The sequence below is a fragment of the Urocampus carinirostris genome, chromosome 5 (assembly GCF_059441175.1).
Source record: "Urocampus carinirostris isolate Australia breed hairy pipefish chromosome 5, RoL_Ucar_1.0, whole genome shotgun sequence".
NCBI lineage: Eukaryota > Metazoa > Chordata > Actinopteri > Syngnathiformes > Syngnathidae > Urocampus > Urocampus carinirostris.
In genome coordinates, this window is record NC_142353.1 from 4,124,207 (window position 1) to 4,138,835 (window position 14,629).

The 14,629-nt window shown below is 39.2% G+C and overlaps 1 protein-coding gene across 1 annotated transcript; it reads right to left on the bottom strand.

Moving 5' to 3' along the window:
- Positions 1-1,469: 1,469 nt before the first annotated feature.
- vgll4l (vestigial like 4 like) lies at positions 1,470-9,223 on the bottom strand. The gene is made up of 5 exons (XM_088335009.1): positions 9,051-9,223; positions 7,035-7,155; positions 6,713-6,956; positions 2,220-2,301; positions 1,470-2,134 (listed from the first exon to the last, which is right to left on the bottom strand). Exons 1-5 carry the CDS (start codon positions 9,115-9,117, stop codon positions 1,827-1,829), a joined length of 822 nt encoding a protein of 273 aa, XP_088191135.1. The 5' UTR covers positions 9,118-9,223; the 3' UTR covers positions 1,470-1,826.
- Between the last annotated feature and the right edge of the window lie 5,406 nt (positions 9,224-14,629).

Below are 14,629 nucleotides of genomic sequence, written 5' to 3' on the forward strand. Positions count from 1 at the left end.
CCAGCTTACAAGGCGCATGAAATTGAGACTTACAGTAAGAGCTACCGTGTTTATTTTTCTGGGCACTGTCTAGATCAATGCAGTTTAAAAGTGTTGCTGACCATAATCACATCACATTATATGCAATGGGATTTGGACCCAGGTAGACGCTTTACTCCTAGTCTACTAGTGGTGCAGATGTCATATGGAAAGGCCATTATAACTTATTATAACACTATATTTACGTTGTCTGAAACACTGATTTACATAGTACATTTTGATAGGTTAAACAGTGTCTCCACTTCTTCACCTGCGCATGATTTACGCTGCTATCTAATATGTATACTGTTAGGAATTAAATATTAGAATGTGTCATTTACCAAACTGTTCGAATTAGTTATCTGACTCCAGTAACCAAACACCACCTAACAATGTGCGCTCGTTTCTTATTAGGAAAAGATGAACAAGAATAGCCAACATTTTCACACGGGGGCAGGTTTATTTTCTTAAAGTATTTAACTAAGTGAAGTCCATCGAATTAGCCGAATTAGTGTCGCTCGAGTCTTCGTCGAGCCTTTTCTCTCGATTGTCTCTCTCGATCTTCTGAAGTTCTCCCGGCCCACGCCTTTTTCCGCAAGCCGGGGCCCCGGCTCCTGGGCGCGTCAGGAAAAGCCTCCCACGTGGGCTCCACCACCTCGCCTCGATGTCTGGACCCCGAGCGTTTATCAAATCGGTGCCTGGCGTCCTGCGTCTGGCCTTCTCCGTCAGAGTCCTGTTATCAACAGAACCAAACAAAACATTCGCATTCGGAACAGCGTGACCTGTCATTGAACTTAAGCCTTCTCTGTGAAAATCTTCATTGCATTCAATAAATGTAACTTTTATAAAATCCCTCATAATAAAATGTATAAAATCCTCCAATACGTTAGGTAAAAAAAGATTGTATTGACTTGTGTTGAAATTGTTTTTCATTTTCTCCATTCTCTAACATTTGTTGGAGAAGAAGTGGAGAGACTGTTTAACCTATCAAAAAGCACGATGCAAGTCAGTGTTTCTGGCACAGTAAGAATAGTGTGATAATGAGCTAAGCTCTAATGGTGTTTCTTACATCATCTGATCCCCTGGTGGTTTAGTGGTGACATGTTGGTGCTCTCGCCGCCACAACCTGAGTTTGAATTTCATTGCAGATACTGTTATACAATTTTCATCAGCGATAATTATCAAATGATCTATCATTACACAGACACATTAGTATACCGTAAAACCTCATAAAAAAACGCACACCTATATCAATAAATGCAATGCCAATCGTATCCACCATATTTTGCGGTAGATAATGCACATTGGGTTACAAAGTGCACTTTAAGTTTTATGGCCAATTGTTTTTTTATGTGTGTCTTTTAGTCTGAAAAATATGTTATATCATATTAATAAGCAATCATCTTGAGTGTGTTGGTATTGTCTTTGTGTCTGTACGAATGCAACAATAATGGTTTTCAAATAGCATTTTTATTAATCCAAAAACATTGTTAGGTATTTTTTTAAGTAACAAATGCAATCACAACAATACACATGAAATGCCAAGTAAACCACAAAAATGAAATGATTATAAATATCACGCTTTGAAATGCAATGAGACGAGAAACAAACGTAAGAAATGTGGAGGAATAACTTGAAGATTTTTCAGTCATACCCTTGGCAGACTGAAGAAGGAAATGTATCAGGACAATACCGTTGATGCTACAATTGTCGGTCCAATCTCACATTAAATCAAATAAATTGTCCAATACCCAACAAGAGTGGAAAAGGTTTGATGATAAAAGTCAATTCCCAGCCAAGGTCAGAAGTCATTTCTGATATGGCGACCAGTGGTTGGAGGCCTGCGGCGATTTGCTTGCGGGTTCTTGAGTTGCTTGATGTGTGCTTTGCATGTAAGCTGGTGAGTGAGTAACACTCGGGCTGCTAGGAGGCGTTGATGAGCAGGAGGAAGATTTGGACTTAATCTGCAGCCACTTGTCTCCCAAGGCCTTGGCAAAATGGTCATCCACCGATACGCTGATGGACAGCTGCTGAGAGTGAGTTTTCTGGTAATCTGCTCCGAGGCTCCTCTGAAAATGTTCCTCAACCACATAATCATAGTTGCACTTGGATGTTGCTGGAAAAGAAAACACGTCAAGGTTAAAAATGTTGTAATATGGTTAGGATGATTGAACAATCAGTTGTTTTGACGTGAGACGAACCTGATGGCAGATTCTGCTGGACAGTGATGCCCATGTTGGGTTTCCTTAGTGAAGCAACACAAGTGATAACAGAGGGACGTATCTGAAAAAAAAAATCAAGGCTGTGGTTATTTTCAATGCTTGCTTGTTAGAGTCCGGAGCCTTCGCTCTGAAAATGCTGGTCTACTAGTGATCCAAAGAGCCAAGAAGAGAACAGCAGGTCGGAGAGCATTCTCCATCTGGGCCCCGTTGTTGTGGAATGCTCTGCCCCCTGAGATTTGCAACCTCAGTGGAACTGTTTAAATCTAGGCTTAAAACACACTTCTATTCTTTAGCTTATGAATTACCTATATTTCCTGTTGACAATATCTGTGTATTAATTGTTATTACAACATCCATTGCAGCCTGGTCATCCTGGAAGTGGGATTACCTCATGTGTGGTCCTTTCTCGAGGTTTCTTCATTTTCCTCATGTTGAGGTTTTTGAGTTTTTCCTTGCCCTCATGTAGGTTTTAGATCAGGGGAAGGTGTAGTAATAGTCTGTGGTCTGTGCAGCCCTTTGAGACTTTGTGATTAAGGGCTATACAAATAAACATGACTTGATTTAAACAAAATCTAAAAGTGACTCAAATTGATTCAAAAATTGACTGATTCTATGCTTGGTTCAATTCAATTCAAATAGGTTAAACAGTGTCTCCACTTCTTCACCTGCGCATGATTTAAGCTGCTTTCTAATATGTATACCGTTAGGAAACGCAGGTCGGAGAGCATTCTCCATTTGGGCCCAGATGTTGTGGAATGCTCTGCCCCCTGAGATTTGCAACCTCAGTGGAACTGTTTAAATCTAGGCTTAAAACACACTTCTATTCTTTCATAGATTGCTAAATATTAATCAATATCAAACAATCTTTTTTTGACAAATTCTGCCAACATTGTTTAGGGCAAAATATTTATCATAATTTTCTACCAATTTCCTCTAAGAGACCAGCTTCTGCGTAGGAACAAAGATATAAAAAATATGGTACGGGAGCCATTTGCAGCCCACAGAAAAATTTTCAGTGTATACTAAATATAATATTTGCTCATTAAACGAGGCATTGTGTACTATTTGACCAAAAGATGTTGCTGTTTTGTATAGTACAACCGAAAACGAGTTCCCAAAGTATGACGGAGAATACAAACGACAGAGACTGAAGCAAACCACACAACTTTTCTTTGAATTTCTAAGACAAGCCATTTGCTGGATTTTTTTTTTTAATTATATATTATACATAATATATTATATTATATTGGCTCAAGTGAGTTTCATGTTTTATAAAATAAATGTGAGACAATAAATAAATAAACCTGCCAGTATTTTAAAAATGTTTATATGAAAGTTTATGTATTTTTACTTATAATTCAAATAAATACTATATATATATATATATATATATATATATAATTTTAATGAATTGATTTTTTTTCACCACTAGTAAATACAAATTATACATACTGTTCCTATAAAATTATCATGTGTGAAAATATATTTTTTATCTATTTGTCTTTTGATTTATTTGAACAATATGACTTATTTATTTACGGCGGTTTTATGCAATACATACATTTATTAATTCTTTGTTTTTAGTTGTTTTTTTTCAACACGGTGATTCACGCACAGGCTGTTTTGAAATTAGTAACCCAAATCAGGTCGAGCATTAATTATACATGAAAAAACAGTTTTATTTTTGTTTAAATGACTCGAAGCGATGAGTGAGAAACTCCAAAAAATGTGGCCTTTTTTTCCCAATTGACCCTCAAAAATACGGTCATTTGTTTGAATGCTGACAAATTTTGGTCGTTTGTAGAACTCAGTGTGAATTAAGGTGGTTTGTTTGACACAACACTGAATACTTCATCGCATTCTTTAAAGTTGAATTCTATCCAAAAAGTTTAATCCAGGTATCTGTCCATTTTTGACCCAATTATCTGATAACCTGATTTTATAATGAAATCCACACCTATGTAGAATTGTTCCAAACAGAATCAAATTTGTTTTCTTTTCTAAACTTAATTTTGGAAAACAATACAGGAAAGTGGGTCGCAGAGCCCAAGTAATGCTCCATGCTTAACCCAAATTGTGTTATATTCATCCCACTCTTTTTAGAGGGCATAAACTGAAAACTATATGTGTTGAAAACTGCTTCAACTGGTTTTGCATGCGCCGTATATAAACAGGGTCAAGGTAAGATCAGTTTGTTTGGTCTTGTTGATAGCATTCCTTCCCTCCATCGCTCAAATTTTCTTCCTGAATCTGGCTGGGTTGCATACCTGGGACAAGCTAGGACATGCACGGATTCAGCTGGATCTACTTACTGCATGAAATGTGCAACAAATGAGGTGATCCTGCCTGGAGCTACACTGAGGTAACACAGTCAAAAACAGTATTCGGTGACATCCTGATTGACTTTCAAATTTAGTTTCGTTTCTTTCTTTTGTCACAAAATAAAGATTCCATCAGTGGTCTTCCCAAAAATAACATTGCCACCTTCACATCTTCAAAGCGGCACTGCCACGAGCGGCTGCCTTTTCCAGCAGCTGCCCTGTTGTTTTATTGTCTGCTCCTATCTTCGGTGTTTTTTCTTCCCGTTTTGACAACTACACTATGGATTACTTCTATCCTATGGACATGGGTTTTAACGCACAAGAAATGCGTTTATTCAAGGAATTCCAACTCCTTGCCCTGAAGATTTCTCGTGCCGGCGTGATGAAGGGGCCTATGGTGGAGGAAAAGCCGGAGCTAGCGAAGCGGCTAGCGGCGTTATAAGTCTTCGGTACCATCCGTAATCATGGTAAATGTGAACTCACGACCAAATAAGATCATCGAGTGCTGGTGGAAAACATCGAAGCGCACAGGGAGCGCAGTTGCTGTGTTTTGCGGAAACGTGGCTCACGTTTAGCATTCCGGACGCTAACGTGTAGCCACCCGGAGCTACCCGAAGCAATCCGGCTTCAACGCCGCTAAACAGAGACACGAAAACCGGGGAGAATCGGAGAGGAGGCGGACTTGCTAACACGAGGTGGTGTATCCCTGGATTTTCACAAAGAAAAGTTTTCCATCTGCCGCAGGGATGTCGAAATTTTGGACTGGCGTGACGTCATCCACTTCGCTACAAGCACCCCTAGGGCATCATGTTCATCTGTTAATAAACAACAGGGTAGACTGCTGGAAGTGTGAATTTCCCTACGGGGATGAATAAAGTATCTATCTATCTATCTATCTATCTATCTATCTATCTATCTATCTATCTATCTATCTATCTATCTATCTATCTATCTATCTATCTATCTATCTATCTATCTATCTATCTATCTATCTATCTATCTATCTATCTATCTATCTACCTACCTACCTACCTACCTACCTACCTACCTACCTACCTACCTATCTATCTATCTATCTATCTATCTATCTATCTATCTATCTATCTATCTATCTATCTATCTATCTATCTATCTATCTATCTATCTATCTACCTACCTACCTACTACAAAAATCAGCAGCACGGGTGCTTACGGTGGCTTGGGGGAGAGATCACATTACACCCGTTTTAAAATCGCTGCATTGACTCCCCGTGCATTTCAGAATACATTTTAAGATGCTTTTCAGTTTACGGTTCATTAATCCCTTAACCACCAGGGTCGCACCAATTCATGTGGTGTGTCTTGGGCAAGTACAACCTCTTGGTGCCAAACATATTATTGTTTGATTTGCTTCATTTCAGCCCTTGTGATTCCCGAGGTCCTCTGGCAGCGGTTTGTTAACTGTTCCTTAAGTGAGGACCAAAATCTATGGTGAAGCAGGATTTAGGGCACTTTGGATCTCAAATATTGAACAGGCTGTGGGGTCCCTTTTATTCTTAAGATGAGGCTCAAGACCCATTTTTTATTTAGTTCCATTCATTGAACAATCTACTGTTATACTTTTTTTTTTTTTTTACATTTTCATGTTTTTATCCTGTTGTTGTTTTGTAGTTTTTATTTGTATTATTCCAGTGTTTCCTTGTTGGGGGCACTCTGCTGGGTGTGGTTCAAAGGCTGAAAATTCTTACTGAAGTCATTTTGCTACTATCCTTATCAGTGGTGCTCCACCGAGCGCTCCACAAAGAAAAAGAAAATAACAATGACGGGTGACAAAGAACAATGATGGGTAGATCATGTTTTCTTTTAATAATGTGAGCGAGCGAGAAGCCCTGCCCGGCCCAAACCCGAATGTGACGATTGAAGGCCGCGCTCGGGCTTGGGTTTAAGATCTTACCTGTAGTCTGACATATTTTCATTTTATTTCCTTTTTTTTGTTTGTTTTTATTTTTATTTTAACCGTGGTGTTTGCCTGTGTAATAGGTGTTGTTGGGTGAGGGAAAACGATGGGATCTTATTCTCCAATTCTACACTGAATGTTATATACAGCACTTTGAGCGACAATTAATTGAATGAAAAGTGTTTTGCAGATACATTTTGATTTGATTTGATTACCTGCATCTGACTTTCGCTGGTGCTCTTAGTCTTCTCTTCTGTGTTCTCCAAGTCCTTTCTGGGTTTCTTGATTAGGGCAAGAGGTTCATCCATGACTGGTGTGTAGTACACATGAGAGGGCAGAGGGCTGTTGGGACTGTGTGTTGGGTTCCAGGTGGAATTGGGACTTTGCGGGTTATTGAACATGACTGGAGCCGCTCTCTGCACAGCTTTAGTGTTGCTTCTGCTCAGCACCCGCTCCCGCCTAAGGTGAACAAACACAAAAATGTTGTTGATGCGAAAAATGAAGAAATGAAAGTGTGAGCGAGTAGACTACGCTCACCTTTCCTCCAGAGTGAGACATCGTTCATGACTACGCTTGCGTTTTGGATAGACCGCAGGCGTACGAGTTCGTTCATTTGTCATGTGTCGGAATCTGTCTTCACTTCTCAAATGAGGCTGACCTGGACGCAAAAAAAGGAGGCGCATCAGTATAACTTGAATTTGATGACGGAAATAATGCCTGTTTTGATCCATGGTGTTGATATGCATATTTGACTACTTGAGCGAAAATTGTTTTTTTTTCTAGGCTCATTGTCAATTGTAAACTTTGTTAAGCTGCAAAACTAGATGGACCAGATCTGTGAAGGTTAAAACATGACACAGCTGATTAAATGCTAACGGTAAATGTTGTTTTTCTGCATGATTTTGGGGTTTGACCCAACTCAGACCTTCCAAGGGGTAATTGACACATTTGGCAATGATGGCCAAATAACATTTGGTTATGGTTTGAATTTGAATACACATACACATAAGGATCTTAGCTAGATACAGTATTTTCTGAAATTAAAAACCTTGAATTGGCCAAAAATTTACAAGGTACACCTTTTAATCCCTTGTGCCTTATATACTGGAAAAATACAGTAGATAAAATTGGAAACGCATAGTTACAATTAAATGATACTGCATACGGTAACTTCTGCCTTATAGAAGCACATAGATTGGTCCTTGAGTGTCCCCTTGTGGTTAATATTTTATTTTTTTGTTGCTAAAAAGAAACAAAAGAGAAGCGTGAATTTGTTTATGCTTACGTTTTGTACAAAATTCTGTACTTTTGTTTGCATTGTTTTTAGCATGTTCTTCCTTAGTCTAGAATGTATTTGTATAGTTAGCAAGCTAACAGGACTTTTTTCTTATAACCTGGCACGCTTTATAGTGTAGAAAATGAGGTACATTTTATTACGTTATGGTTGTATTTGTGTCTGCAGCACGGCAGCGCAGCGGTTAGCACGTATGCGGCACAGTTCTGAGGTCATGAGATTGAACCTTCCTGTGTTTGTATGTTCTCCCCGTGCTTGCGTGGGTTTCCTCTCACATTCCAAAAATAAGCATTTTAGGTTAATTGGCTGGTCCAAATTGTCCCTAGGTGCGAATGAGCGAGTGACTTGTTTGTCTCTGTGTGCCCTGCAACTGGCTGGCAACCAGTTCAGCCCAAAGATAGCTGGGATGGGCTCCATCACTCTCGCGACTCTACTGAGGATAAGTGGTGTAGATAATGGATGGATGTATTTGTGTCATGTGTTTTTGTTACTAGAAATATCCAACCATCCGTTATCTGCACTGCTTATCCTCAGTAAGGTCGCGGGGTTGCTGGAGCCCATCCCAGCCATCCTCAGGTAGTGGGTAGCCTGAACACCCTGAACTGATTGCCAGCCAGTCGCGTACTAGAAATGTATCAAGTTTCAATTAGCACTCATGTTTTGAAATTACCGAGTGAAAAAAATGAGAACGTATATTGAGACAAATTTTTTTGGGGGGGGGATAATTGTTTATACCCAACACGTTAGAATTCTCATTGATGCCAGTCCTTCTGATATTTTCAAATCATGATTTTAACACACAAAAAGAAAAACAACCAGCACTCTGATCTAACACAATAGACTAGAGGATGATCTGTTTTGCATAGTATAAAAAGCGGTCCAGCAAACTTTAACGGCTGCTTGCTGCTCCCAACACCTGTGAGTGACTTACAGCCATTGTGAAGGGAGTGGGGGCAGTTTTAACCACACCTTTGCTGAATTTTTACTGCCTAGGGCATAGATATTTTCCCCGATCAGAAAACCCTATGCTGCATTGTTCTTTTTATTATTTGAATATGACTTGTAACAAAAATACTAATCAGGTTCACTGCACTGACACATAACTCATCTGAGCTTGAAAAAAATGAGAAATATTCACTTAATTTTCATGGGAATATACAGAAATGAAATAATGGCACTGTTAAATAAGAAACGACAAGATATCGACATTTGAATGTTAAGTTTACTCTCAAGACAATCTAATACAATAGCTTACATACCCTCTAAAATGTAGACCTTGAAGCCACTACTCATGCGAGTAATGTAGTGAAAGTTTGCCACCGCCATATCCACTCTCCTTTTCTTTCCTTTTTTAAAGGAACTCTTTACAACTGGAGAAGTCGCTGAGAAGAAGAACTAGATTGTTGCTCTGTGCTCTCGGCCAGGTAACGTATCAGGTGAGCGCAAACAGAAGATGAGGCTTCCCAGCCATGCATTCCAATTGGCTGCTGGGTAAGCCAATCAGAAGCGCTCCATTACCTTGTGTTGTTGTTGTCCTTCAGGAGGAATGCAGGCACAAGTTGAAGCAGAAGGGTTGTAACTGTCATTTTCTTGGTGTTTTTTTTTTTTTTTACTGAACATTAGTATGCACCTTCTAAAAGCATACTCATGGTTCTTCAAACTTCCCCTGAGTGCTTTTTCAACATCAACTGAAGCTTTTTGTCTCCAAGATCATTCATTCCTCTTTTCATGCACCCTCCTCCGGATCGAAATCTCACCAAACTACATTTTTTCATTTGGTGAACCCACCGGAATACCTAGCCCACCTACAACCTGTCCATACACGCACACATCTGCAATGTGCCACTCTGCTCAAGCACAAGCTTTTGTCCCTGGAACACAAAGACTCTCCATGTCCTGGAACTTTTCGTACTGCGTGGGTCCAACCTGTCTCATATTCTTTTTGATACATACAGTGTCAGATATGTGTTTTGTACAGGCTGCTTAGCAGAATCAGGCCTAACTGTGAAGACTGCGGTTCATTCATGCCTTCAAGTAAAACCATGGAACATGATTGATAATATTTGGCTAAATGGCGCCAACCTTAGGTGGATTTTGCAATGATCAAAAAGAGACCTTGTGCGTAAAGCCGGTAATTGGCCAATTAAAAAAAACATGCCATTGTTCAGCATCTTTGCTTTCTTTCAGTGATCGTCCGAGGCATCCATATGAGGTGCCATCATATTACTATTATTTTTTATTTCTATACACCAATTATATGCTCATGAGGTGGTACAGGGAAATATTTGTTAATTTGTTTGATGACCTTGCTATTCAGGAGGCTGATTTTAATTATAATTTTCGTATTTTACAATGAAAAAAAACATAGAAAAAGAAAAACAAGTCAGAAATATGGCAAAACTTGAAAAATATGGTAAAATATAACGTGTGACACCAACCGAGCCATAATAACTAAAACCCATTCTATAATTGTGCCTTAGAACTTCACAAGGTGATTTATTTTATTAAGAAAATGTTAACTATTAATTAAAACAGAATCATCATGACGTTTTTAAATGCAAATTATCAACCTCTATTAAAACTCATTCTTAAGGAGTTTACCTATTTGGTGCCACTTAAAATTTATCCGTGGGCTATAAATCACTCTTGGGCCATTTTTTTTAACACCATTGCTGGTCCCTTGAATGAATGAATGAAAACTTTTTATTTCGAACATGAAAATAAAAACAGGACAAAAACAATGAGTCAACAACAGAATAATGTCACATAACATGTTCGAAAAGGGGTAGTCAGAAGCAGATGCTTATTTTTCCTACCCCTTTATCTTTCCTATTAAATACATTCCCTGATTTTCTTAGCGGAAACTGGTGGAAAATATTAGCTTATGTAACTTTTTCTATAGCGATTCTGGTTCTCCAGGAACCTGTCTAGCAAAGCAGTTCGTTAATTCAGTCTGCTTCTAAAGACAAATCAAGATTTTTATTGATAAAATGTGTTTTCAAAGTAGACCTTGAGTGGCATATTTATCAATACGGTAGCTATTGCGTCTCGAGGTAAAAGGACATTGTTTAATGTTTTGCGCCATCTGGTGGTGACCTACTTATTCGTTAATTTGGAAACGTGCTAGTGCTTTTTCACTCACCCAGTCACCCATGATTTTAATATAAAGCGATAAACCCCAAACTGCTGTTAAAACAAAAATAGATTTTACACAACAAAAAACTTGTTGACACAGTGTGTGGGTTTGGGGACAGTTGGAATGGTTACAAGAAGGGCAGTGTACTTTTAATTCTCTACTTTGCTCGTTTTCCTTATCATTTCTAATGTTAAGGTCTGAAAATGGAACTAAAACAATGTATTTCTAATGCAAAACACATTTTGACATGGTCACTATAAAATAGACTGTACAAACATTAAAAAAATGTTCTTTTTTTCTCCCTACAATGTATGTTTTAGCCTGGATATTGTTATCATGAGGCAATTATGTATCATGATACAAAAGTGTGACACATGTTACACGTGTAAGGTTTGAACTAGATAGATAGATAGATAGATACTTTGTTCATCCCCGAAGGGAAATTCACATTTCCAGCAGCATCCCTGAGCTGAGAACAATCGAGAACAATCGAAAATAACACGGGAGCTGCTGGAGTGGCTGCCATACTGTACCACAATCTGTCAGGGACCAGGAACGAAGACAGGAACCCAATTGCGTTAGTTTCTTAGTTTTATTGAAAGAGTGAGAGTAAGGCTTGCTTGATCGCTTGATCGGAGGACTGGCGGAGAGCGGGAGCGAGCAAGCAAGGCAGGAGTGACATATCCGTGTCGGAAGAAGACGGGCGGGAATGGCAAGTCGTTTGACCAGGGCTGGAGATCAGAGGCGATGTCAAGTTCGTAATAGAGGTCGTAGGCAGGCGGTGGGCAGAACAGGCGTAGTCAGGTTCAGAAACGGGTCGAAAAACGGGAACCGTAGGAAGTCAAAAACAGGGAGTCAGGTTCGGAAGGCTTGCCTTAGCGGGAGCTGACGATTCGCAACGATCGGACGCCGCTAACTGGGAGTCAGGGCTTTTAAAAAGTGGCAAGGAACCAATCAGCGACCAGGGCTGTTGGCGCCACTGGGGCAGCCGCAGGTGCCCCAAATCAGTAATCATGACAAAATCTCTATGTGTCATGCCTTAAAGGCACAGTGTGTTTTTAGCACCTCCAAGTGGTAATTTTTTTTTATCACATTGATTTGAAAATATATAGACTACTATACAAGTATGCATTTTAGGTTGATATATTAGCATTTATTTTATATGACATGGGGCTCACCAAGATGGAGCAGACATGACTTTGTCTGCTATCTTACTCATAGTGGTAGAACCCCCCCCCCCCCCCCCCCCCAGTTTAACCCCCCTCCAAACCCTTTTAAAACAATGATGAATAGCGAAAGGATTGGAACAGAAATGAGGGGAATACATGTGGGTTTTAGTCACAGTCGTTTGAATTCTTCCTTTGCTTTTTAAAAATGGTTTTCGGTTGCACTACACAATAAGACGACATCTAATTGTCAAAAAATTCATACATTGGTAGTCGCAAACCCAATTTACCCAGGGGCTGCTGGAGCTGAGGTCTAGGCGAGGTTGGGCCGAATTGTGTTTTCCACACAAAAAAAAAACCTCTCAGTGAAATATTCCACTGTTATTTAATATCCTTGGGAACATTTCTCCACAAAATAAAATGTACAAAATGTAGCGTTATAAATCAATATGAAAACAAATTAACAATCAGTAACACATTAATTGATAATTTACACAGGTTGCATTTAAACTTTCATATTTATTTAGTTTTTTTTAAGTTTAAAAATAAGAATAAAACTACCTTAAAAGTACAGTGTGCATTATCAGAAGCGCTGCCTATCCCAAGCCAAGAACATTATCAGGGACCCCTCTCACCCCCATCATGGACTGTTCACTCTGCTAGCCTCTGGGAAGAGGTACTGCAGTGTGCGGTGCAGGACCACCAGGTTCCACAATAGTCTTGTCCCCCTGGCCATTAGACTGTTAAATGGTCAATCAAACACATAGTAAATCTAAACTGCTGCTAATCTGTACATCTGTTGGTTTCGTTTGACTTTTTTGCACTACTGGCAGTTCTTTATAGCTAGCCACTCCTTGCACATCTGTTCTCCTCTGCACTATTGTACTACAGTGTTATTGTTACTGTTTACCTGACTTGTTTACTTGACTGCCCATTTTGCACATCTGGTTAGCTGCTCCTCTTGCACTCTTTGCACTACTCTTTGCACTACTATAAAATACTATACATAGCCATAATTATTTAGTATATTATTAGTACTCAATACTCCAACTCAATACAACATTTTATTTATATCTGTACATTCAAGGAAACTGTGTGGGTCAGATGTATCGACATTTCGTTTTGTATACACGTGTACTAGAATGACAATAAAGTAGATCTGAATCTGAATCTGAATTTGAATCTAGCCTCCTAGTGGTAGAGCAAACTAGAATGCAGTAAAAAAACAACAACAACATTGATTTGAATAATGGGCAAAAATACAATAAATATCATACCAATTTTATTTTTTATAAATATTAATAAGTTGAGAATTGTTTTATTTCTTTTACGTGGCGGAATCCATACCCAGTAGTCACCACCATACTTGTCTGGCATCTCACCACTACATTGTGCTCATTTGACTGGTTTTTGTTCACATTTAATAATACAGTGCCATCTAGTGGTCAAATATTTCGCAATGTACCTTAAAAAGAAGTTATAGGTCAATTTTGCGTAATGAGTTTATATTCAATGGGATGTCTACACGAATGTAAAACATAACTGACTCTCTGTGTTGCTTTTTTGTGCTACAATATTGATCATATTATTGTGAAGCACACCCGTGTAAAACTTGAAGCCCCAATGAGTAATATTTGACCACTAGATGGTACTGTGTTGCCATTGGAATGCTCTTCCACTCCTCCATGACAACATGACAGAGCTGGAGATATTTGAGATCTTGTGCTTCTCCACGTTCTGCTTGAGGAATCCCCAAATATGTTTGATTGGGTTTAGATCTGGAGACATGATTGGTCAGTCCATCCCCCTTTACCCTTATCCCCTTTAGAAAAGCTTTGGTTGTTTTGGAGGTGTATTTGGGGTCATTGTCAAGCTGGAACATTGCCCTGCGACCCAGTTTCAGAAGGGAGGGGATTATTCCTTGCTCCAGTATTTTACAGTTCATGTTTGAGTTCATGTTTTCCTCAATGAATTGCAACCCCTAACTCCAGTTGCACTTATGCAGCCCTGAACCATGACATTCCCAATACCATGCTTGACTTTAGGCCCGACACAAACATGTTTGTTTTCCTCACCTGGTTGCCGCTACACATGCTTCACACCATCTGAGCCAAATAAATTAATATTTGTCTCTTCATACCAGAGCAGGGGTAGGGAACCTGTGGCTCGGGAGCCATATATGGCTCTTTTCATGAGTACATATGACTCCAAAATAGAATGTATCCATTGTACATCTCTCTGTGGCGTTCCAAAGTCAAGTGATTTCATCCCGATTTTGGTCTATATAAAGCCGAAGCAACTGCATGCAGAAGTTTGATAAGAAACCATTTAAACGGATAAATAAAAACGCTGGCAAAGGACTTTGATTGGGTGAGCAGTACAGGTGGGCGGATCACTGCACACAGCGCAAGGCACTTCCTTCTCTCTCTCTCTCGCTCGCTCAGTGCAGTCTACATCCAAAGTGAATATGACCATATGCTTATCGTTTGCAGTCCTTTGTGACATTTTTACAAAAGAACTTTGCATGCACATTGTT

What these genes read in the sequence shown, in the direction of transcription:
- vgll4l (XM_088335009.1), bottom strand. Translation starts at nt 9,117, where the DNA reads ATGGCGGTGGCAAACTTTCACTACATTACTCGCATGAGTAGTGGCTTC. An exon ending in CAAGGTCTACATTTTAGAGG is followed by an intron (nt 7,156 to 9,050) that starts GTATGTAAGCTA and finishes TTTTGCGTCCAG; the next exon opens with GTCAGCCTCATTTGAGAAGT. An exon ending in TGTCTCACTCTGGAGGAAAG is followed by an intron (nt 6,957 to 7,034) that starts GTGAGCGTAGTC and finishes TGTTCACCTTAG; the next exon opens with GCGGGAGCGGGTGCTGAGCA.